The sequence below is a fragment of the Anomaloglossus baeobatrachus genome, chromosome 5 (assembly GCF_048569485.1).
Source record: "Anomaloglossus baeobatrachus isolate aAnoBae1 chromosome 5, aAnoBae1.hap1, whole genome shotgun sequence".
In the NCBI taxonomy this organism is placed as follows: Eukaryota; Metazoa; Chordata; class Amphibia; order Anura; family Aromobatidae; genus Anomaloglossus; species Anomaloglossus baeobatrachus.
In genome coordinates, this window is record NC_134357.1 from 114,796,910 (window position 1) to 114,820,353 (window position 23,444).

General features: G+C 44.3%; 1 protein-coding gene across 1 annotated transcript; it reads left to right on the forward strand.

Moving 5' to 3' along the window:
- The first annotated feature begins 641 nt into the window (after positions 1-641).
- DNAJC12 (DnaJ heat shock protein family (Hsp40) member C12) lies at positions 642-23,146 on the forward strand. Its single transcript, XM_075348781.1, has 5 exons — positions 642-843; positions 7,329-7,407; positions 9,120-9,259; positions 14,126-14,315; positions 18,840-23,146. The coding sequence occupies exons 1-5, from the start codon at positions 763-765 to the stop codon at positions 18,923-18,925; spliced, it is 576 nt and encodes a 191-aa protein (XP_075204896.1). The 5' UTR covers positions 642-762; the 3' UTR covers positions 18,926-23,146.
- The last annotated feature ends 298 nt before the right edge of the window (positions 23,147-23,444 follow it).

Here is a 23,444-nt window from a genome sequence, read left to right on the forward strand (position 1 = left end):
TAGGGTGGCCTATCAGATTCCCTAATCAAATTCAATTTGCATAGTCCCTCCACTACTTCTCAGAACATAACTGTCAAACTGCAGCCTTTATATATCCCTCAATTGAAATGGCTGGATTGTTGTTGTAAATATGCACCTGTACCTTGTCCCCACCTTATTTTGGATTTTAAGCTCTTATGAGCAGTGTTGACTTTATTTTTGCTCTAATTATTGTATCATCTGTAACTGTTAATTGTTTGTATATGAACCTCTAGATTGTAAAGCGCTGCGGAATATGTTGGCGCTAAAGAAATAAAGATAATTATAATAAATAATAATAAACGTTTTTGGTTGTCAGCATAATATTTTCCAATACATGACCTTGTATATGTGAGTTCACAAAATGTGATGACTTGATTTGATAAAACACTGGTTATACTGATAATTCATTGTAAAATGCCTTTATGTATAGAATAATCTTGAACATTTGCAGATGCCTGTAGGCTGCCTTTTATTACGAGTCAATGACCTCCTGAAACCGTACTGTAATACAGACCAGATACCTCATATTGTACACAACAGATGGAATCAGCTCTTTTTTATTTTTGTTGTTGACTATAGGTCCCAGGCTGCTCTGCGAGCGAAGCAGCCGCACCCCCTTTCAAGTGCCAATAGCAAGCAACAAGTGTGGAGCTGCCCATCCAACATAAAGGCTTGTGGAGCCCCGGTACATCATACAGTGAGGAGAAGAGCTGGGTGTCTGCTGCTCATCCTGGCACAGAGATGGAGTCTATACTGAGTGGCACACAGGAGGCTCTGGGGGAGGATTATTACTCCCTGCTGGGCTGTGATGAGCTCTCCACGGTCAGTGTCATCTATTCTGCTGCGCACATCTGTCTGTTGTATCATTACTGTTCATATTGGGTTATTATTTGTTATGACGTGCCTGTAATATGTCTTGTCATGTAAATCCAGCTTTCGCAAAGCAGCTATGATGTGGTTGTGTATATAGCGTGCACTTTGACATTTTGTGTCCATAGAGGCAGCCAATTTATCCATTTAAAAACTAGAAGGTAGGTAAACACATAAAATATTTGATAAATATACGAATTGAATATTGTTTAGCATTAATGATAAATTCTGACCATTTCTTCACATTCTGACTCAATTTCTGAACAATGCAGCAAATGATTATTGTTACAAAATTGTGATTCTCACAGTGGACAATAATATAACAGAATTATTACTGCAGATACAAACCACCAGCTCTGTATTTTTGGTTTTATATAATTCTAGCTGTATATCGGTTATTTGTCCCTATTAGTGATGAGTGAGTGAGCACTACCATGCTCAGGTGCTCGGTACTTGTAACGAGGATTTTGACGCTCAGATGAGCTCAATTCATTTATCGAGTAGAATGGAACTCAATGGTGAACTCAAGCATCTTTCCAGAAAATCACTCACTAGAAAAATGCTTGAGTTCCCCATTGACTTCAATTATACTTTATAAATGAGTTGAGGCCGTCCAAAAGTCAAAATGCTCATTACGAGTACCAAGCACCCGAACATGGTAGTGCTCACTCATAACTAGTCCCTATTTATTTAACTATATGGTTTAAAATATAGTGTTCAAAGAATAGTACCATTGTGTACTCTTAATATATTATATTTTAATAAATATGTAATTACTAGCTGTAGCACCCAGTATTGCCCAGGATAGTAACTGTCTCACTGTTTCTCACCCAGTCTCGCTGTCTTCCTCTCTGTCTGTCTCCCTCTCTATCTCTCCCTCTATCTTTGTCTGTCTGTCTCTCTCCCTGTTTGTCTCTTTCCCTGTCTGTCTGTCTCTCTATCTCTTTCCCTGTTTTTCCCTGTCTGTTTCTTTCCCCGTCTGTCTCTCTATCTCTTTCACTGTCTGTCTATTTTTCTCTTTAGCTATCTGTCTCTCTCTCTCTCTTTCCCTGTCTGTCTCTTTCCCTGTCTGTCTCTTTGTCTGTCTGCCTCTTTGTCTGTCTATTTCCTTGTCTCTCTGTCTTTCCCTGTCTGTCTCTTTCTCTGTCTGTTTATTTCTCTGTCTGTTTCTTTCCCTGTCTGCCTCTTTCCCTGTCTGTCTCTTTGTCTGTCTGCCTCTTTGTCTGTCTATTTCCTTGTCTCTCTGTCTTTCCCTGTCTGTCTCTTTGTCTATCTCTATCTCTTTCCCCGTCTGTCTGTCTCTTTCCCTGTCTCTTTCCCTGTCCCTTTCCCTGTCCCTTTCCCTGGCTCTTTCCTAAGGACAGGCCATCAATGTAAAAGTAGTGGACAACATTTTTAAAACGTCTAAGGACCAAATGTTTTTTGTTTTTTTTATTATGTCCTGATAAATAAAACCATAGAATTAAAAAACTGTGTTTTGTACATGATTGTAATAGTAGTATAGCGTTAATAGAAATAAAAACATATAGGGACCAATTGATCATGTAGTTTTCGCCAGTTTTATAGCGTAAAGCTGCTTGAATTGTTGCAAAATGTTTGTATACCTCAGTGTTGCCAAAAATGTAGCAACTTTTGTCATTTTTAGAACAGTCTTGGCCAGCTCCGCCAATTATTTCGAAAACTGGGCAGAGCTCAGGCAAGTTGGATCTGATGCATTCATCGTAATTTACGCCAAAAAGTGACGTACATTACAACAGATGTGTACGTTAGCTCTGCCGGTACACAATGCCAGGTGAAAGATGCAGCTCATCTTACTCCGGAACTTCATTAAAGCACAACTCAAACATTTTGGGTTTTTAAAGTGATGCTTTTAATCTAAGGTCTTTTAATCTGCCCCGGTCTTATACTTAGCAATGTGTGTGCTGTGATAATTCACAAGAAACAGTCACACAGAGTGCCACATAGAAAGACTGCAGACTTGAACCCCATGGCCGGACACCCTCTTTAAAGTCATCATTTACATTCACCCACACTGCATCTGCCGATATTTGCATAATTCTATATTCAAGTGAATTCTATAATTTGAATCCTAAATTGGCTCATTATGGGAACTATGAATACTTTATATCAGTCCAGACCAGAAAATAGACAAATATTAATTTTTAAAGCTTTGTGGTAATGATAAGAGGAGGGATGAAGACACTCTCTAAAGTGCAGGAATATAAAGGTTTACAGTTGTAAACATTGAAATACAAAAGCGGTATTGCCTAGTTATGCCAAAATCTTGCTCCAGCCCCTGGAGGCACAGAGAGACACATTGCAAAGAAAAAAGTCCAGCTCACTTGTTCCCTTGAGTGCAATGGATAAAAGGCTCCTGTAATACAGAAAAAAATGCACAAAAAATCCAGAGAAAATCCAGCTCTTCAAAAAAGGGTTAGGCTTTTATTGTATAAAAAAAATCACATATACAAAAGATAAAGAGATGGGTAGTAAAAATATTCCCCAATGCGGGTTACACATTTGAAGGCAACATATCTCTTAAAGTGAACCTGTCAGGTGCAATATACACCCAGGCCCACGAGCAGTTCTGGGTGTATTTTTGCTAATCCCTGCCTAACCGTCCCTGTATACTCTAGGATAGATAAAGAGATCTCTAGAAAAAGTATCTCTAAAGATCTTTTATCTTCTGCTAATGAGCGCGGGGGATAGTCCCAAGTGCATTTCTCCCCTTAGCTAGTCGGCTCACATAGCATGCTAGCACGCCCCTGTGGGCATAATAACATGCTAATGAATACGCACATACCTCACTTTTCATGGCGGCCGGTGGAGGGTGGATGTGCACTGGACATGATTCGGAGTACTCAGCACTACCGGTCATGTGCACTGTACCTCACTGAAGCCGGGAAGCTTACACCCGACATCAGTTTAGTGCTCATGATCGGAAGCCTCGGGTACTCCGGATCATGCGCACTGCACATCCATCCTGGGGCGTGCTAACATGCTATTCAATTCGGCATCACCAGCGGTGATTAGCGTACCTGTGTCCGCTGTGACTACTGATCTGAATATGAATGGGACACGTACACCCGGCTTTATATTGCGAATGTTACGGTACGGGCATTCAGAAGACTGGTGACCACGGACACAGGTAAGCATGTCACCGATGGTGATGCTGCATTGAATAGCATGTTTGTACGCCCCTGTGAGTGTGCTAACATGCTAAGAGGGCAAAATGAGCGCAACTACCTTTGCAACTAGTCCCTGTGTTCATTAGCATATCATATATGGTCTTTAGAAATACGTTTTCTAAAGATCTCTTTATTTATGCTACTAGATACAGGGACGGTTAGGCAGAAATTAGCAATCAGCATCCAGAACTGCTCGTGGTTTTGGGTGCATATTGCACCTGACAGGTTCCCTTTAATATAAATTCCCTTCCCCTGGAATAACCATTTCAAGAACATAACAATTTTATGTCACTAGTTTTTATGACAAATAAAACATCCTACAGCATCTGCCCTGATTCCCAAGTAAAATCTGCAGTACAAATCCTTCTAAGTAGGGTTTGTCCAGTTTAGAAAATTCACTTTAAAAGACCTGCTCTGCCTTGTTTTACATTACACAGACTGCAGACTAATTTTAATAGTAACTGTAATATTCAGCTTTACCTGTGGTGGCACTGTAATGAAATGGAACACTTTCCACAGATGATGATCACTGAGGGTTCCATCAGGATTCCCTTTGCAATCTGTTTATTTTGAAGGGTCACTTAACAAGTTGGAATTGTGACACTCTAAAAAATGATGAGGCATATACACTGCAAGATATTCATCAGTGAGCGTTGTTAAAAACACTTATTTCACAATTATATTGCTGAGTAAACGGGCTACCGATCACCTGATGCAAAATGTTGTTCTTCGGGTGAAATGATCTTTTGCACAATCATGGTTCTCGATGGTGCATAATTCTCTGTAAACAGGACTCACATTGCTGAGAACTAGGGCAGCCCGTGTGCACTGAGCAATCTATTATATGCATTGTCTTCTTTGGTCTGCCTGTATACACAGGCATTTCAAAATGGCCAACGATCAGTAAAGGTTTTCCAATCGGTAGTCGCATCGTGATGAGTCAATCCATGTAACTGGACTTTAAAGGGGTTGTTCCACAAAGTTCATTTTCATCTATAGATCTTTGAATAATAATAATTTCCCCAATTGGGTGTGTTTAAAAACAATGTTCCTGTACTGAGATAATCTTATATATGTGCCCATGTAATGGCCGTGTCTGACCATACAGGAACAGATCGATTATACCACAGCTTCAGGGCAAAGGAGGAAGCAAGAGAGTATACATACATTACAGCATGGGATCACAAATAATTCTTCCTTTGAGGTAAAACATTTTTAAAAAACAGACAGATTATTTTTTTTGTGGGGTAAAATATTTCGCTGTCTGTTTTTTAAAAATGTTTTACCTCAAAGGAAGAATTATTTGTGATCCCATGCTGTAATGTATGTATACTTTTTACTTCCTCCCCAGCCCAGGAGCTGTGGTATGATCAGAGCATGTCCCTGCACAGTCAGAAATGGCCATTACACAGTACATAGCAGGGGCCCATTATCTCATTATCTTATTTTTTAAAAAACACATTTAATTAAGGAACTTGATTTTAAACAGATCTTGGAATAATAATAAGTTCCTTAATGGATGTGTTTTTACAAAATGTTCCTGTGCTGAGATAATCTTATATATGTGCCCCTGCTATGTACTGTGTAATGGCCACGTCTGACCGTACAGAGACATGGTTTGATCATACCACATCTCCTGGGCTTGGGAGGAAGTAAAAAAGTATACAAGTAGCACAGCTTGGGATCATAGATTATTTTTTTTGTGAGGTAAAATATTTCCTTGTCTGCTTCTAAAAAAATGTTTTACCTCAAAGAAAGAATTATTTGTAATAATGTCTGTACTATTTTGCTTCCTCCCCATCCAGGAGATGTGGTATGATCAAACCATGTCCCTGCGCGGTCAGACACGGCCATTACACAGTACATAGCAGGGACACATATATAAGATTATCTCAGCAGAGGAACATTTTTTAAAAACACATTTAATTAAGAAACTTATTATTATTCCAAGATCCAGTATTTAAAATCAACTTTATTTGTGGGAAAATCCCTTTAATAGGTGATGCTCAATTCGAGAACAAAATCTCACAACATGGAAACTACTACTCTTTCTTGGAGAGTGAAAGCAAAAAGATACATACACTTTAAGGCAAAATTTGGAATCGGCAGGTTCCCAATTTATGGTTAAAAGTGAAAAATTAGTGTAATCTAAGGTTTTCTCTGTCCTCATTTCTTTCTTTTCACACCTATTTCTTGTTCCACCTTTCTCGTTTTTTTTGCTCCTTCTTTCTAGCTTATGGCGGGGTATGTGCGGTTGGGTTTGGCCCATTTTTTGCTCCGTTCTCCTTTATCAGTTGACAATTTAGACACATAGGTTTGGTCCTAACACTAATATATTCTATCAATAAGTGTTAAGGCCCAGTCACACACAATGACTTACCAGCGATCCCGAAAACGATGTGACCTGATAGGGATCGCAGGTAAGTCGCTGGGAGGTCGCAGGTGAGATGTCACACAGTCAGATCTTACCAGCGATGCAGGAACAATACAGGTCGCAGTAGCGACCTGTATAACGATCTCAGCAGTCACTGTGACCCTGTCACACAGTGTCAAACACAGCGATATGTCCTGCTCAGCAGGACATCACCTTTGAAGAAAATGGCCTGGACCATTCTGCAACGACTAGAGATCTCACAGCAGGGGCCTGATCGCTGGTAGGTGTCACACATAACGAGATCGCTAACGGGATCGCTACTGCATCAGCAAACGGTGACTCAGCAGCGATCTCGCTAGCGATCTCGTTATGTGTGACGGTACCTTTACTGACTGTGATACTATCTAATAAGCGTTAATAAGAATTTTGGGCTATTTTTGTACAGTAGTTATTTATACAGATCCTTTTTGTTTTCTTTCTTGCTCTGGATTACGTTGTTTTCCTAGTAATAAGAATAACTGAATACTAGCGCAGACGAGAGGGCAAAATAGCAGTGCTGAAAAGCAAATCCCGAATATGTGTCATTACGTCTGGGTGTTCATCTATCGTCTCCAGTGTTGACAGTAGTAATTGATTCTGCAGCTTTAAACTTTACACTTGTTATCAGGTAGGTAGTGGTGACTAAGGGAAAACATGGTTGTAATAACAAAAGACTCAGAAGAGGAAGATGAATCATGACAGGCTCCTTCTGCTGTAGGGGAAGAGCGGACCGTTGTCGGAAAGTGTAAGGCTTCGTCTTATTTGAATAGTCAGGACGACAGTTATTTATATTCAGAGACGTCACAAGCAAATCACTCTGTATGTTTTTCCATCAGGTCGAACAAATTGTTGCAGAATATAAAGTTAGAGCCCTGGAGTGCCATCCTGACAAACACCCCGGCAATCAAAAAGCAGGTACTTCATTATGTCATTCTAATAATAGGCAACAGCCATAAAAGATGCTAATATTGCCATAGCAGCCAACCAGGTTACTTCTTAATTTCAGCCTTACTAAAAGGGGTTGCCCACTAGATGAGCTGAAGAACCCCCTCTCAATCACCATATTTCCCCCATGTTAAATAATAATAGCTTTACCCACCTCTGGGGAGGGAGGTGTTTTAGTGATGTCAGCACCTGTTCTCCTGGGACTCACCTGAAAATGTTATGTCACACGAATCCTGCAGCCTATCTGCGGCCACTTCACTATCTGCGGCCTCCTTCAGACATAACTGATATCCAGATGAAGGCCTCGGTTTCATTTGTGTTTTGCACGGATTAGTGTAATCTGAAAAAACATCAGATTGCACTCGCACCAGTGCAAAAGTATGAAGCAGTGTCCATCTGCAACTGATTTCTCATGCCATATCGGCATAAAAACACAATTGCAGCATGCTGCGATTGTCTGCGAGTCTCGGTTCACTCACACCCATACATGTCTATGGGTGTGTGTGTGAAACATCGCACTGCACCTGGATATCATCCAAGTGCAGTGTGATATACGGCGAAACAGGCCGTGGAGAAGAAGGAGAAAGTGCCCCCTCCTCTTCACAGCTGAAATCCAATCAAAGTCAGAGAACAGCAGCAGCTCTCACTTCTTCTGGGTCTCAGTTTTGTCAAGAGGAAGTAAAACTGAATTAGCCTAAGATTTGCAGCACGGTTCATTTTTATGTCACGCCAGCCCCGGGAGAGAAGTCTTCAATATTGCAGTCATGGCGTCTGCGTCGGAAATGGGTATAGTTGTTACTATGTTAATAGTTTACATGGGGGAAATATGACAGTTCAGAAGGGGTTGTGCAAGTCATAGACAACCCCTTTAAAATAACAGAATCCTGATTTGCTACTAGGAGCATTTTTTGGACCATGAGGGGGATTTAATTAGGAAGATTCTTTGAAATGTAAAACAAAAGTTTTATTGGTGTGGTTCATTAGAATTGAGCTGATATTTCAGACAAACATCAAGGACATTTTCTGGAAAAAACAGACCTGTTTTTCAACAATCCATTTTAAACTAGTTTTACCATCATGAACAACATGGATAATAAAGGTGATTACAGATGCTACGGCTGGCTGCGTGCATCCAAAAGGCCTTGATGCCAAATGGACCTCACAATTTGCCATCAAAGTCTTGTGGCCATCCGTCATTATGATGGATGAAGCTTTGGATGAATGCAGCCAGTTACAGCAAGTGAAATCCCTTGAAGGGCTTCCATTATACGTGAGAGGATGGAGGGAGTTTACATTCATTACCCCAGCTGTACAGGTACATTTGTGACAACCTGTATTCTGCCCTAGTAAGGGAAATGGGGGAAACGAATAAACATATTAAATAAGCCAGAAGACTGGAATACAGCTTGTATGCTCTGCCATTCATTAAGGGAATTAGGATTGCTTGATATTTGTCATGTTTAAGACTTTCGGAAAACAGAGTACTTTTCTGTATCAGGAGTTTAGAATAGACTATATATACACTGTCTAGTCAATATGTAAGGAGGCAGCCTGCGCGAGAAACTATCCCGGTGTGTAAAGGACCAATATCTTATACCACAACATCCTAAAAATGCAGTCTGGTCATAAACATATTCTGAACCTTGGTTTGGTCATCACTATTTACATTTTTTGTTTTGTAGTGAAAGAGTTTCAGAAACTTCAACAAGCCAAAGACACCCTAACTAACGAGGAGAGCCGAGCACAGTACGACCATTGGAGACGGAGTAAAGTCATGATTCCCTTTTCTCAATGGGAAGCCCTGAATGATTCAATTAAGATGGTAGGTCGCCATGTATTTGTGAGAAACATAATACGGAACAGTCTGGAAAATCAAGTACATGAGAGCAGTAGAGGGCGAAAAGCCGAATTTACTGACAATTGTAGTGTTTATGGGACTCCACGCTGTCTGAGATAAATTTCTTAATTTCATAAGCATGCTTGGAGGAAATTATTCTTGTCATGCGACACAACAGAAACCCACTGACATTTTATAGCGTGAATGGTGTTCCTATAAAACGTGTTTGTTAATGGAACACGTGTTATTTCACAATAATTTGTTTTGATAAAATGGTTTCAGTTTTCAGAATCTTGTAACATTGTAAATAAACATTTCCCAATCCGAGCTTTGTAGTATGAGAAAACAGGCTGTTGATGTACGAGAAGCTTTCCGGCTTGATTTATTCTGTACAATCCTTGTTATTATTATAGTGAACCTGTCAACAGGTTTTTCCCATATAAGCTGCGGCCACCACCAGTAATACTGTATATAAGAACCCAAGCCACTCAGTATAACGTAAAAAACACTTATAATACTCACCTAGAGGATGATCCAGTCCGATTGGTGTCGCTGCTCTCAGTCCGGTGCCTCCTCCATCTTGTGTAGTCGCCGTCCTCCTTATTCCCAGCTCCATGTTGATGACGTGTCCTATGTCATCCACACAGAGACCTCCATTGAACTCAGGCGTATGTGCACTTAGATCTTTCCAGCTGAGGTGAGATCAAAATATTATAGTGTGCATGCGGTCTTCAACCTTTCCTCACCCTCTGTATGGATGACGTAGGACGCGTCATCCAAACAGGGCTGGGAAGGAGGACAGTAACTGTACAAGATAGAGGGGGCACGGGACAGAGATCAGCGATGCCCATTGGATCAGACTGGTGCCTAGGTGAGTATAATAAAGATGTTTTTTATGTTCTACAGACCGGCCTGGGCTCTTATATACAGAAATAGAAGGTGGCCCGATTCTAAGCATCGGGTATTCTAGAATTTACGTATTGTGTAGTTAATGTATGATTTTTGTTTATATATATATATATAAATTATATATATATATATAGATGTTGTCTGTAGTCACCAAGTGTTTGTGTAGGGCGCTGTAAATGTTCTGGGTGTTGTCTGGGTGTGGCGGGGGGTGAGAGTGGTGTTGTGTGTGTGTTGCGTGTGTTGCGTTGTTTGTGGAGCGCTGTGTGTCTGTAGCGTTGTGTGTGTGTGTGTTGCGCGGTTTGTGTGTGTGTGTGCACGGTTTGTGTGAGTGTGGTGTGTTTTGGGGGAGGTATGTTTTGTGCAATGTGTGTGTGTTGCATGGTATGTGCGTATATTTATGTATGCCGCGGTGTTTGTGTGTTGGGTGTTGTGCGTGTGCAGCGTTGTCTGTGTGTGTGGGTGTCTGTGTAGGGCGGTGTTTGTGGTTCCCAGTGTGTGTGTGGTGTGTTGTGTGTGTGTGTGTTGGGGGGAGGTGTGCACCTCCCATCGTGCTCCATCCCCTATGCTGCGCACTCCCAAACGTGCTCTATCCGCCATGCTGCGCACTCCCAAACGTGCTCCATCCGCCATGCTGCGCACTCCCAAACGTGCTCCATCCGCCATGCTGCGCACTCCCAAACGTGCTCCATCCGCCATGCTGCGCACTCCCAAACGTGCTCCATCCGCCATGCTGCGCACTCCCAAACGTGCTCCATCCCCCATGCTGCGCACTCCCCATCGTGCTCCATCCCCCATGCTGCGGACCCCCCATCGTGCTCCATCCCCCATGCTGTGCACCCCCCATCGTGCTCCATCCCCCATGCTGCACCAGCATCAGCCTCTCTGCCCCCAGCATCAGCCTCTCTCCTCCCAGCATCAGCCTCTCTCCTCCCAGCATCAGCCTCTCTGTCCCCAGCATCAGCCTCTCTCCTCCCAGCCTCAGCCTCCCCCCAGCATCAGCCTCTCTTCTCTCAGCCTCCCCCCTCCCAGCCTCCCTCCTTCCAGCCTCCCCCAGCATCAGCCTCCCCCTCCCAGCCTCCCCCAGCATCAGCCTCCCCCAGCATCAGCCTCTCGCCTCCCAGCCTCCCCCAGCATCAGCCTCTCTCCTCCCAGCCTCCTCCAGCATCAGCCTCTCTCCTCCCAGCCTCCCCCAGCATCAGCCTCCCCCTCCCAGCCTTCCCCAGCATCAGCCTCTCTCCCCCCAGCCTCCTCCAGCATCAGCCTCTCTCCTCCCAGCCTCCCCCAGCATCAGCCTCCCCCTCCCAGCCTTCCCCAGGATCAGCCTCTCTCCTCCCAGCCTCCCCCAGCACGCCGTGCTCCTCTGCCGACACTCACAGATCCGATCGCATACACTCACACACACACTGACGATATCGCACATACGCGCTCACACTCACAACATCCGGAGATACCACATGCTTCTGGCCATGTGATCCTCCGGCAGGTCCTGGAAGGTCACTCCACAGTATCGCCGCTGAGAAGCAAGCGATATCCCAGGATGTTGTGAGTGTGTGGATGCGATGTGATGTGTGTGTGAGAGTGAGTGTGAGCTGATGTGTGTGTGTGTTGTTATGTGTGTGCGTGTGTTTGTTCCGCCGCTGCAGGACCTTGATGCGCTGGTAACTATGCTACCATGGTTACCAGCGTATCCCGTCCCCCGCTCGCACGGGAGCCCACACCAGCATACCGCGGCAACCCCAGCAATGCGAGGGTATGTGTCGGCTGGGTTGGTGGCGTACGCTGATGTGGGCTCCCGGGGGTACAGTACTCACCTGGGAGTCGTGGCTCCGTGTCGGTTCAGGGAATGCGTGCGGGGGGCGTGGCCAGAGCGAGCGTGCATTGCGTGAGGGGGGCGGGGCGTGGCCGAGTTGCCAATGCGTGCAGGGTGCCGGGGCGAGAGGCCAATCCGTGTGGGGGGCGGAGCCTGGGCGAGCGGCCGGCCAATCCGTGTGCGGGCGGAGCCTGGGCGAGCGGCCAATCCGTGCGGGGGGCGGGGCCATGGCGAGCCCAGCGGCCAATCAGCTTTGTGTCACCGTATGGACACAATTTTGGAGCAAGATAGACAGACAGAATAAGGCAATTATATATATAGATTCTAGAATGCTGTATACAGTGATTGCCATAGCTCATAAGGGAAAATCCTGGTTACAGGACCCCTTTAATATAATTAATATTGATCACTTGGGACTTCAGGTATAGGCTACAAGATGGCGCAGTGGTTTCTACTTGCAATACTGAAGTCCTGGGTTCAAATCCGAATAAGGTCAACTTCTGAATGAAGTTTGTAGGTTCTTAACTGTGTTTGACATTTCCGTTTTTCTCACACATCAAATATGTTAGATGGTAAAGGGGTTTTCCAGGTGCAAACAATAAGAATAATCTGGCAGTCCCCAAACCACCATATTACCTTTTTTCTTAAGCTTCCTTTTAGTTCCTAGAAGCCATCCATGTACTTTATTGTTTGCATCCTGAGATTTCTGCCAGCTCTCCCTTGTTTGCCTATAGAAAGCATTTCTCAAAAAGCAGAGTTGTATCTGTTCCACAGCTCACACACTCCCAGCCTCACGCTGGCAGCCTGTGCTGGACCATATCCTGTGAGCGGATCACAGCTGTGGAGGAGAGGGAGGGATTAATCTTCCCATCTCCTCCATTGTCAGCTGATATCGCACTGCACTAAGGATGTCATCTGAATACAGTCTGATGTTTCACTCGCACTCATAGACTTGTATGGTTGCGGGTGACACGTCTCTTGCTGACAATCGAAGCATGCTGTGACTTTTCGCTCATCCAGAATCTGGATGAGAATAAAGCTGACCATCTGCTCTCCCTCAATGAATAACATTGGTCCGAGTGCAACGTGAGATTTTTGCACTTGTCCGAGTCATACGCTCATGTGAGCGTACGCTAAAGGGGGCTTTACACACAGCGACATCGCTAGCGATGTTGCTCGTGAAAGCACCCGCCCCCGTCGTTTGTGCATCACGGGCAAAATCGCTGCCCGTGGCGCACAATATTGCAAACACCCGTCACACATGCTTACCTTCCTAGCGACGTCGCTGTGGGTGGCGAACAACCTCTTCGTTAAGGGGGAGGTTCGTTCGCCGTCACAGTGACGTCACACAGCGGACGACCAATAGAAGCGGAGGGGCGAAGAACAGCCGCATTAACGACACGCCCACCTCCTTGCTGGAGGACGCAGGTAAGCTGTTCGTCGTTCCTGGGGTGTCACACGTAGCGATGTGTGCTGCCTGAGGAACGACAAACAACCTACGTCCACAACGACCAATGAGATTTTCAAAATGAACGATGTGTTAACGATCAACGATTAGGTGAGTATTTTTGATTGTTAACACTCATTCAGAGCTGTTACACAAGATGACATCGCTAATGACGCCAGATGTGCGTCACGAAATCCGTGACCCCCGACGACATATCGTTAGATATGTCGTTGCGTGTAACAGGGATTTAAGGCTCAGTTTGGTAAAGTTCTAGTTCACCAATAACACAAAGCAATATTCATTATTCTTCATAGCTTGTTTCCATCTTTAATCTGTTGCTTTGGAAGGATTAAACTTTATTATTACTAGAAAATTAGTATAGTATGTAGAGATATTCGGTATTGTATAAATTCCGTATCGCAATTGCATTAATTCAAAGAAAATTAAGGGTATTCCCATCTTATTCATGTATGGCATAGCCTTTGAATATTCCATAAGTTTGTGCTGGAGGTGGCCATACCCATGCGTGACCGGATCCGGCATGGACCCTATAAATCCCACCTGTTATTTCTGTCACATTATGTAAGATATCCATTTAGGCCAATATTTTTTTTAATGCTCATTACAAGAAAGTAATAATAAAAAATTATACTGTGATTTTCCATTTAATCATTTTTATTTTTAGTCAATGCACTGGGCTGTAAGGAAGAAGGAAGCAATGCTGGAGGCACCAGATAAATCTTCAAGTGAAGCACATAATGACATTTCATTTAACTCAGAAGAAAAGAAAAGCCAGATCAGCGATGAAAACGAGGATCATGTATTGGAGAAAACAACAGAAGATATTGATTTGCTGTCGCCTAAAAGTCCTGAAGGTAACAACACAATTAAATTAAGTGTTCAGTCGATATGGTCTTTAAGCCCATGCTTGGCTTGTGAAAAGTTCTTGAATGTCACCCTTCAGAATGGAATTATTAGCGCTTTATTATTCATACACGCTACGTGTTTATTTTTCTTGAAACATGAAAAAAGTTGAAAGACAAGACACAATGTCACTAAAATGTAACCTCTCCGCTTTGAGGTAGTGATTCAGTTATAAGCGCATAACAGCAGTGAGGATGAGATATCATGGAGATGTATGAATATGGAAGAAGACACACTGTGATCTACTCCTGAAAACTAATACACAGTATAATGTGATTAGGGTGTTAAGTATAGGACTTTACTTTTCTTCTCCATTGACAGTTTAATAATCGAGATTTATATAGCTATACAACATATATTAATATATTACTAACATTCACAATCTATAATGTGAGGAACTGCCCAATTCTTCTGATGTGCTTTCTATCACCTAAGGAGATGAACGTGCACATTTTTGACATTAAAGAGAACTTGTCACCAGATTTGTCCCCTATAAGCTGTGACCACCACCAGTAAGTCCTTATATACAGCATTCTAGAATACTGTGTATAAGAGCCCAAACCAATCTGTATAACATAAAAAAACAATGTTTTATTATACTCACCTACTGGGTGGTCTGGTCGGATGAGTGTCGCAGGTCTTGGGTCCGCTGTGCCACTTCCCTGCTCCGTGTGGATAAAGCATCCTACGTCATCCACACATAGTCCTCGTTTGCGCTCCTGCGCACGTGCACTTCTCTTTGCCCTGCTGCAGGCAGATCATAGTATTGTAGTGCACATGTGTCAGCATTCTTTGACCTTTCCCCGTGCCTGTACATTACAGTACTTTGCTCTGCTCTTAGCAGGGCAGATGAAAGTACACATGCGCAGGAGCGTAATGGAGGTCTCTGGGTGGATCACATAGGGTGAGTCATACACATGGAGCAGGGAAGGAGGACGGCGATCGCAAGCAGATAGGAGGCACCAGACAGAGACCAGCGACACCCATCGGACTGGTTCACCCTGCAGGTGAGTAGAATAAAGGCTGCTTTTTACGTTATACAGAGCGGCCTGGGCTCTTATATACAGAATTCTAGAATGTTGTGTATAAGGCTGGTTTCACATTTGCGTCGTTTTGACGGAAACGGAATCTAGCACACATGCAGTACAGTTCATTTATTTACAGTGGAAGTGCGACACAATGTTGACACATGCGGTTGTGTATGAAGCATGGTGTCACGCATCCACTATAAATAAATGAACTGTACTGCATCTGTGCTGGATTTCATTTCCGTCTAAACGACGCAAATGTGAAACCGGCCTAAGAGCTCACTGGTGGTGGCCGCAGCTTATAAGGGCAAAATCTGGTGACAGGTTCCATTTAAGAACGTAGAAAAAAATGTCTGGGACACTTTCTGGAGCAGCACCTATTGAGTACAATTATTGGGCAGCACGGTGGCTCAGTGGTTAGCACTAATGTCTTAGGGTATGTTTGCACGTTGTGTATTTCCGTGCGTTTATGCAGCGCTCTGCACTGCAGAGTAAACGCATACGTTCTGTGTCCCCAGCAAAGTCTATGTAAATTGTGCAAATTCCATGCGCATGTTGCGTTTTTGAACGCAGCAATTTGCCTGCTGAAATTTGTGGCCGAATCGCTGCGTTCAAAAAAGCAACATGTCACTTATTTTGTGCGCTTTGGATGCTGCTCCCACTCTGTCTCTGTTTTGGAGGGGTTTTGTACATGTGGGAGACGAGGTGTGAGGTGAATTAATGATGGATAAGCCATTATGAATAATTATTTATTAAAGGGGTGGTTCACCCATATTTTTTATTGTCTAGATCGATATTATATTGAGAAACAATGTTTCTCTCAAATACCTTGTGTTGGCAATAGTGCCTGTGAGAGGCGCTATTGCAGACCGCTGTTCCCCGTCCAGTGACGTACCCGTCCAATGCTGCCACGTCACATCCGTGCAGCCGGCTAGATTCTTCCAGACTCTGAGCTGTGAGCGGTGTTTCACTGCTGTCACAGCCCATTTGCTCTCTCCTCCCTCCTAGCACAGCACGGCGCGTCTCCTGCTCCCCCCCTCCCTCCTCGCAGAACGCTGCAAGCAAGAGACGTGCTGTGAGGGAGGAGGAGCAGGGAGCAGATGGGCTCAGAATGTAACCGGCTGCACGGATATGACGAGGCAGCATTGGACGGGTACGTCACTGGACGGGGAGCAGCGGTCTGCAATAGCGCCTCTCACAGGCACTATTGACAACACAAGGTATTTGAGAGAAACATTGTTTCTCAATATAATATCGATCTAGACAATAAAAAATATGGGTGAACCACCCCTTTAAACCAACGTCTGCCTCTATTGATTGTGGATGTCTGAATGGCAGTTCTACCACCAATGGCAATACCATTGTTATGATCCCTGATTGGTTGGGCTACCTATTACTTTCTTTGGAGAATTTTTCCTTACCCCTGTCTCTTACATGCTTGTCGGTGTCTTCCCTGATTAAATTCTATAGCACTTTTAATATTTTTTCACAATTGGTGTTTATTATATGCGGTTTTTAATCTTGTGATCAATAAAAATTTTGGATTTTGCCTATAAAGCTCCTGTTTTTCATGGTTCTAATTCTATTATGGAGTGGCTTTTTTCAAGCATTGAATGGTATTTTCTGAACTAGAGATGTGTCGGTTCAAAACTCATGGTTCTTATGGCTGAGCAAGCATCCAGAACGCATGAATTCTGCATCAATTCGGTAGTCACAAAACATCCATATCGACAGCGTTTTGAAACACAGATCCGCTGCCAAATCGCTGCAGAATTTTCAGCATGACAATCCGCAATGTGCGCACATAGCCTTACAGTGCTGGGGTCCAAATACCACCTAAAGGCCACTTTACACGCTACGACATCGCTAGCAATTGCTAGAGATGTCGAGCGCTAAAGCATCCGCCCCCATCGTACATGCGATATCGTGTGATCGCTGCTGTAGCGAACATTATCGCTACGGCAGCGTCACACGCACATACCTGCTGTGCGACGTCGCTGTGACCGGCGAACCGCCTCCTTTCTAAGGGGACGGTTCATTGAGCGTCACAGCAGCATCACTGAACCGCCGCCCAATAGAAACGGAGGGGCGGAGATGAGCGGGACATAACATCCCGCCCACCTCCTTCCTTCCGCATCGCAGGCGGCAGCAGGTAAGGTGAGGTTCCTCGTGCCTGCGGCACAACACATAGCGATGTGTGGTGCCGCAGGAGCGACAAACTACTTCGTAGACCGAGCAGCAGCGATATTCGAGAATAGGAGGGCATGTCACCGATGAGCGATTTTGACCGTTTTTGCGACGATTCAAAATCGCTCATAGGTGTCACTCACAACGACATCGCTAAAGCGACCGGATGTGCGTCACAAATTCCGTGACCCCAACAAGATCGCTTGAGCGATGTCGCAGCGTGTAAAGCGGCCTTTAGACAACATCTGCAAGGAGTTTTATGTTTTCACTTTGTTTCTGTTGGTTTCCTCTGGCTTTTTCCGGTTTCCTGCCACTTCCCAAACACAGACTGATAGGGAATTTAGATTGTGCTCCCCAATGGGGACAGTGATGATGATGTCTGTAAAATGTTGTGGCATAGGATAGTGAAGTCTGATCCAGGACCAGCACTTGTACCTTGTTAGCAGTGATAAAGAAAATCTGACAATGTAAGAATCAGTCAAATTAATGGCAGTATGCCCAGAATGTGTCCTGGAAATATCTGATAAGTGACACATAGGATTGAGAAAGCTATAGACACATTTCATTCTAGATATCAGTAGTAATCCACCTATGTGGTAACTGTATGATCGCTAATCTAATTGTTCTGTACTCATAGACCGTATGTTATCAACAGACCACCACCTGTTTACAGGGACATGGTCCTGCCACTAAGGATGATTTTTATGCTAGCATAAGAATCAGGTTGCTTAAAGGGTGCATTCAGGCTGTATAAATTGGTCTGAAATGATCGGACAGGCAGCGGCTCTCCAGATCTGAGCGGTACAGCTGCATATATTTCTATACAGCTATCATGCTCTGCTCAGGAGAGCCATGGCCAATTTTTATTATATGGTTGTCTCAATGCACCCTAAGAATGAGCGTTTTTTGCTTGTTCAGTGGGTGGTCGTCGTCATATTTAAACTGGCAGATAACGGAATAAATCAGCTCTTGTAAAAGGGTTATATGGCCTCATTCACACTTGCATATTTTTGTCAATGTTTGTGACCCCCAAACCAGATGTAGAACATAATTTATAATGGAAGTGACTACTCCTTACTATGCTTTGGACTACTGGCTTTGGTTTACAAGTGTGGCAAAATGCAGACCAAAACATACAAGTGCCCAAATTGTCTTTTAACATAAATTTCAATTATAGAAGAGCAAAGTTCTTTGTATCTGGTTATATATGTGACACTGTCTAGGTGCACTGTTCTAGCAGTTTGTTCTTTGTCATTGTAGACATGGCTTACTGTCTCCTGCGCTTTCGCTGGTCGGCTGAAGCTCCCTCGGATCTCCTTCGGAAATTCAGGAACTATGAAATCTAGAGAGCCTTCCCTGAAGTATTAAATGGTCTTTCCTCTATATTATAAATAGAAAATATATATTTTTAATGTATTTTATTTCAGATCCATAAAAGGTTTTGTATTTGTCTTTGACACATAGTAGCCCTATCAGTTGTATGTGTAACCAGAAGAAAAAAAAATATTTACCAGCATGTACATGTGCAAGGGATTTCTAAATGTATAAATTTGCCTTCCAAGTGCACATAATTTACTGTCCACACCGCTGTTTATCAGCATGAGCTAAGAGAGAACTTCTCATTGATTTTAATTGTTGATAAAAAGGAAGTATAAAGGCCCCGTCACACTAAGCAACATCGCTAGCAACATCGCTGCTAACGAACAACTTTTGTGACGTTGCTAGCGATATTGCTGTGTGTGACATCCAGCAACAACCTGGCCCCTGCTGTGAGGTCGTTGGTTGTTGCTGAATGTCCTGGGCCATTTTTTAGTTGTTGCTGTCCTGCTGTGAAGCACAGATCGCTGTGTGTGACAGCGAGACAGCAACAACTAAATGTGCAGGCAGCAGGAGCCGGCTTCTGCGGAGGCTGGTAACCAATGTAAACATCGGGTAACCAAGAAGCCCTGTCCTTGGTTACCCGATATTTACCTTTGTTACCAGCCTCCGCCGCTCTCCCTGTCAGTGCCGGCTCCTGCTCTGTGCACATGTAGCTGCAGGACACATCGGGTTAATTAACCCGATGTGTGCTGTAGCTAGGAGAGCAAGGAGCCAGCGCTAAGCGGTGTGCACTGCTCCCTGCTATGTGCACATGTAGCTGCAGCACACATCGGGTAATTAACCCGATGTGTGCTGTAGCTAGGAGAGCAGGGAGCCAGCGCTCAGTGTGCGCTGCTCCCTGCTCTCTGCACGTGTAGCTCCGTGCACTGGTAACCAAGGTAAATATCGGGTTGGTTACCCGATATTTACCTTAGTTACCAAGCGCAGCATCTTCCACGCGGCGCTGGGGGCTGGTCACTGGTTGCTGGTGAGCTCACCAGAAACTCGTGTAGCGACGCTCCAGCGATCCCTGCCAGGTCAGGTTGCTGGTGGGATCGCTGGAGTGTCGCAGTGTGACATCTCACCAGCAACCTCCTAGCAACTTACCAGCGATCCCTATCGTTGTTGGGATCGCTGGTAAGTTGCTTAGTGTGACTGGACCTTAACTTAGAGGCTCAGTTCAAACTCCATAGTTGAAATCAAGCAATAGCATCAAGGCGCACTCACGCGACTCCTCCAAGGATCACATCACAATGCTCGGACTGGTCGGCGGCTCTACGAACCCGAGCATGTTAGCATGTATTTCTATGCAGCTGTCACACTCAGGTCAGGAGAGACACCGGCCAGTCAGAGCATTGCAATGCGATTCTCGGAGGAGTCATATGGCTGCGTGAGTGCGCTCTCAAAGGGAATCTGTCACCAGGTTTTTGATACCTTTTCTAAGAGCAGCATAACATAGGCCAGAGATCCTGATTAGTGATGGGCGGACTTGCAGCGCAGCAGATACCCAGCATCGGTGGGTCCAACCGGGTTTTAAAAAAAAAAAGAAAAAGAAATCCGGTTCATGCCCGGAATTTATCCAGGATATCTGGTCGTACACCGGTCCCTAAATGAGTCTATGGGTACCAGAATCCGGTGCTTTAAAATGGTGGTAGAAGGATTAGGGGGATTGAAGCAAGCGTATTATACAGAGTCTCCCACGTGGCTGTGATGCTACTTCTGGGGCTGCTCATTATCCCTCATGCAGGGTTGCTAACTGCAACCAATTAGAGACGTGGGGGGGGGGACTGGCCGTGGGCGGGGGAAGCAGTGTACAGCCATGAGAGACCGTATGTATAACGCGCCTGCTTTCCCCTTTTTTCTCTTTTTTTAACTACCAGAGTTGCTGGACCTAGATCATTACCTGAAATTCCCTGAGAACTCCGACTCAGGTTGATGCTCGGGTGCATTTGAACCCACATGGATCCGGATGTTTACAGTCTGGGTCCGCCCATCACTAATCCTGATTTTGTGTGTCACTTACTGAACTGCTTAGTGTAGTTTTGATAAAATCATTGTTTAATCAGCAGTAGATCATCATTAGAGGACTACTTGGCCTGCTGCAGGCAGTCCTGCGTATTCATGAGCTCTGTATAACTGCTAGATCTGCAGCAGAGAAAACATTGATTTTATTAAAATGACAGCAAACAGTTTAGTAAGTGACACATCGCTGGAATCCGGGTCTGTCTCTACATTATGCTGCTCTCAGATGAGGGAGCAAAAACCCGGTGACAGATTCCCTTTAAAGGGAATGTTCTGTCCTTTAACGGCTAGCACGGAGTTAAAATAATAAAATCAGCTGTTTATTACCCCTCCCTCCAGTTCGCTGCTGTCTCTCTGCTGCAGACTTTGTTCATGTGCAGCAGGATGTCATGATTGCCTGCAGCGGTGAATTGTACTGCAATCACTGAGCTCAGCAGCTGTCGGTGTAGACAGGCTCAGTGATTGGCTTGAAGCGTTATGTACGCTGTAGTCACGGCCGCAGCCAGTCTATATACGTGATGATGGTCACAAGAGGCCATCAGTGGCATTACCCTTTAAAGTGGCTATCCCATAATATTTATCTCCTATACATAGCATTTTGCAGTCCTTGCTAACTGATACTCAATCTCATGGTCAGAGCTCCCTTTCGAGTGACCCGTGGGGCCCACAGCAGTCGGAGTTTCATGGCCTTTCCTGTGGATAGACGGTAACTGTGGGTTCTTGCCTATAAAGTGCCACAAAGTCACAATCCATCTATGCTGAATTAGATTGTATTGAATCTGGGAAATTTCAAAAACATCTCAATAAATGTAAACCACAATGTGCCATTACTTTTAAAGAAACACTCCAGGCAGAACTGGAAATTCAATCAGCCCCAGTATACTGTAAAGGGAGACACAACAGGGAGGTGCAGGGAGAGCGATGGCCGCCCTTTGTAATGAGCGGTGGTGACCTTCCCTGCACTGCCCAATTTTTAATGGATCCTTTCACTTATAGTCTTATATTAATCAGTGTGTCCAATCCATTAAGTATCAACCTATTCTCATCACTTTCCGTGGAACAGATTCAGCCATTCAAGTAAAAAAAAAAAAGGATGTAAAACAAACATCTTTGCAATGGGAAAAAAGGATCAGACGGCCTCTGCCTCCATCAGATTAAAAGCAGAACAGAAAATAACAGATGAAAACCAAATGGCAAACATGAGAAAATGGCCCAATATTTGAAGGATGTAAAAAACAAAGCATATTGATATAAAAATGTATAAGAAAAGCCTAAAGCGGCCTTTACATGCTACGATATATCTAAAGAGATGTCACGTCGTAAGTGACGCACATCCAGCATAGTTAGTGATATCGTAGTGTGTGACCGCTATGAACGAGCAGAAATACTCACCTTCTTGTTCATCGGTGACACGTCGCTCATTTTCAAAACAAAAAAAAAAAAAATATCGCGCGTCCTGTTGTTCATTGTTCCCGAGGCAGCACACATCGCTCCGCGTGACACCCCGGGAACGATGAACTGCAGCTTACCTGCATCCTGCCGGCAATGCTGAAGGAATGAAGGAAGGAGGTGGGCGGGATGTTTATGTCCCGCTCATCTCCGCCCCTCTGCTTCTATTGGCCGGCCGCTGTGTGACGTCGCTGTGACACCGAACGTCCCTCCCCCTTCAGGAAGTGGATGTTCGCCGCCCACAGCGAGGTCGTTTGGAAGGTAAGTACATGTGACGGGGGTTACAACATTGTGCAGCACAGGCAACAAATGGACCATGCCGCACAAACGATGGAGGCAGGTGTGATCACACGAGAAATCGACACATGTAAAGCAGTTTTTAGTTTTACCGTCAGATAAACAGCAACAGAGATAGTCAGTGGTAGCACATCCTATGACAGTAAGCGTGCTTGTATATAGGGAAACCATATGGCCTGCTATATAAATTATTACAGTCCTGTAATATGTATATATTATACAGTTTACCTGCCCGCTATTGGCATTGCATAGGAAGGCGCTAGTGAAGGCAGGTTGTCTGCGGACCCAACTGGTGCTAGAATGGTTCAGCCCAGAGGGTCAGTCACAGCAGGAGTTGTCCATAGTGTAATCCTGTAAACTGTAGTTGTTTGATATTTATGTATTTATTGTCAATGTGTTGTTGATGTGTATTATCTTGTAATAAAGAAAGTGGAAAGTAATATTCTTTATTATTAATTATTATTATATATTTTATTTCCTGATCACTGGGTGTGTAGAATCAATATTCAATTTCTAGTAAAAGCCTCTTTCTCTATATTTCGGATACGGTCACATAAGCCAAGAGAATAAGAAGCCTAGAAATGCTTATGTCCAGTGGTGTAATTATAGTGCGATGGGTCCTGCTGCGAAATTTGGACTTGGGCCCCCTTTCAGACGTTGGTCAGATGTATGGACACCTGTAGCAGCCAGCTCTTTCTCTGCAGGGCAGGCGCCGGGCCTCCAACGCTGCTGTGCCCG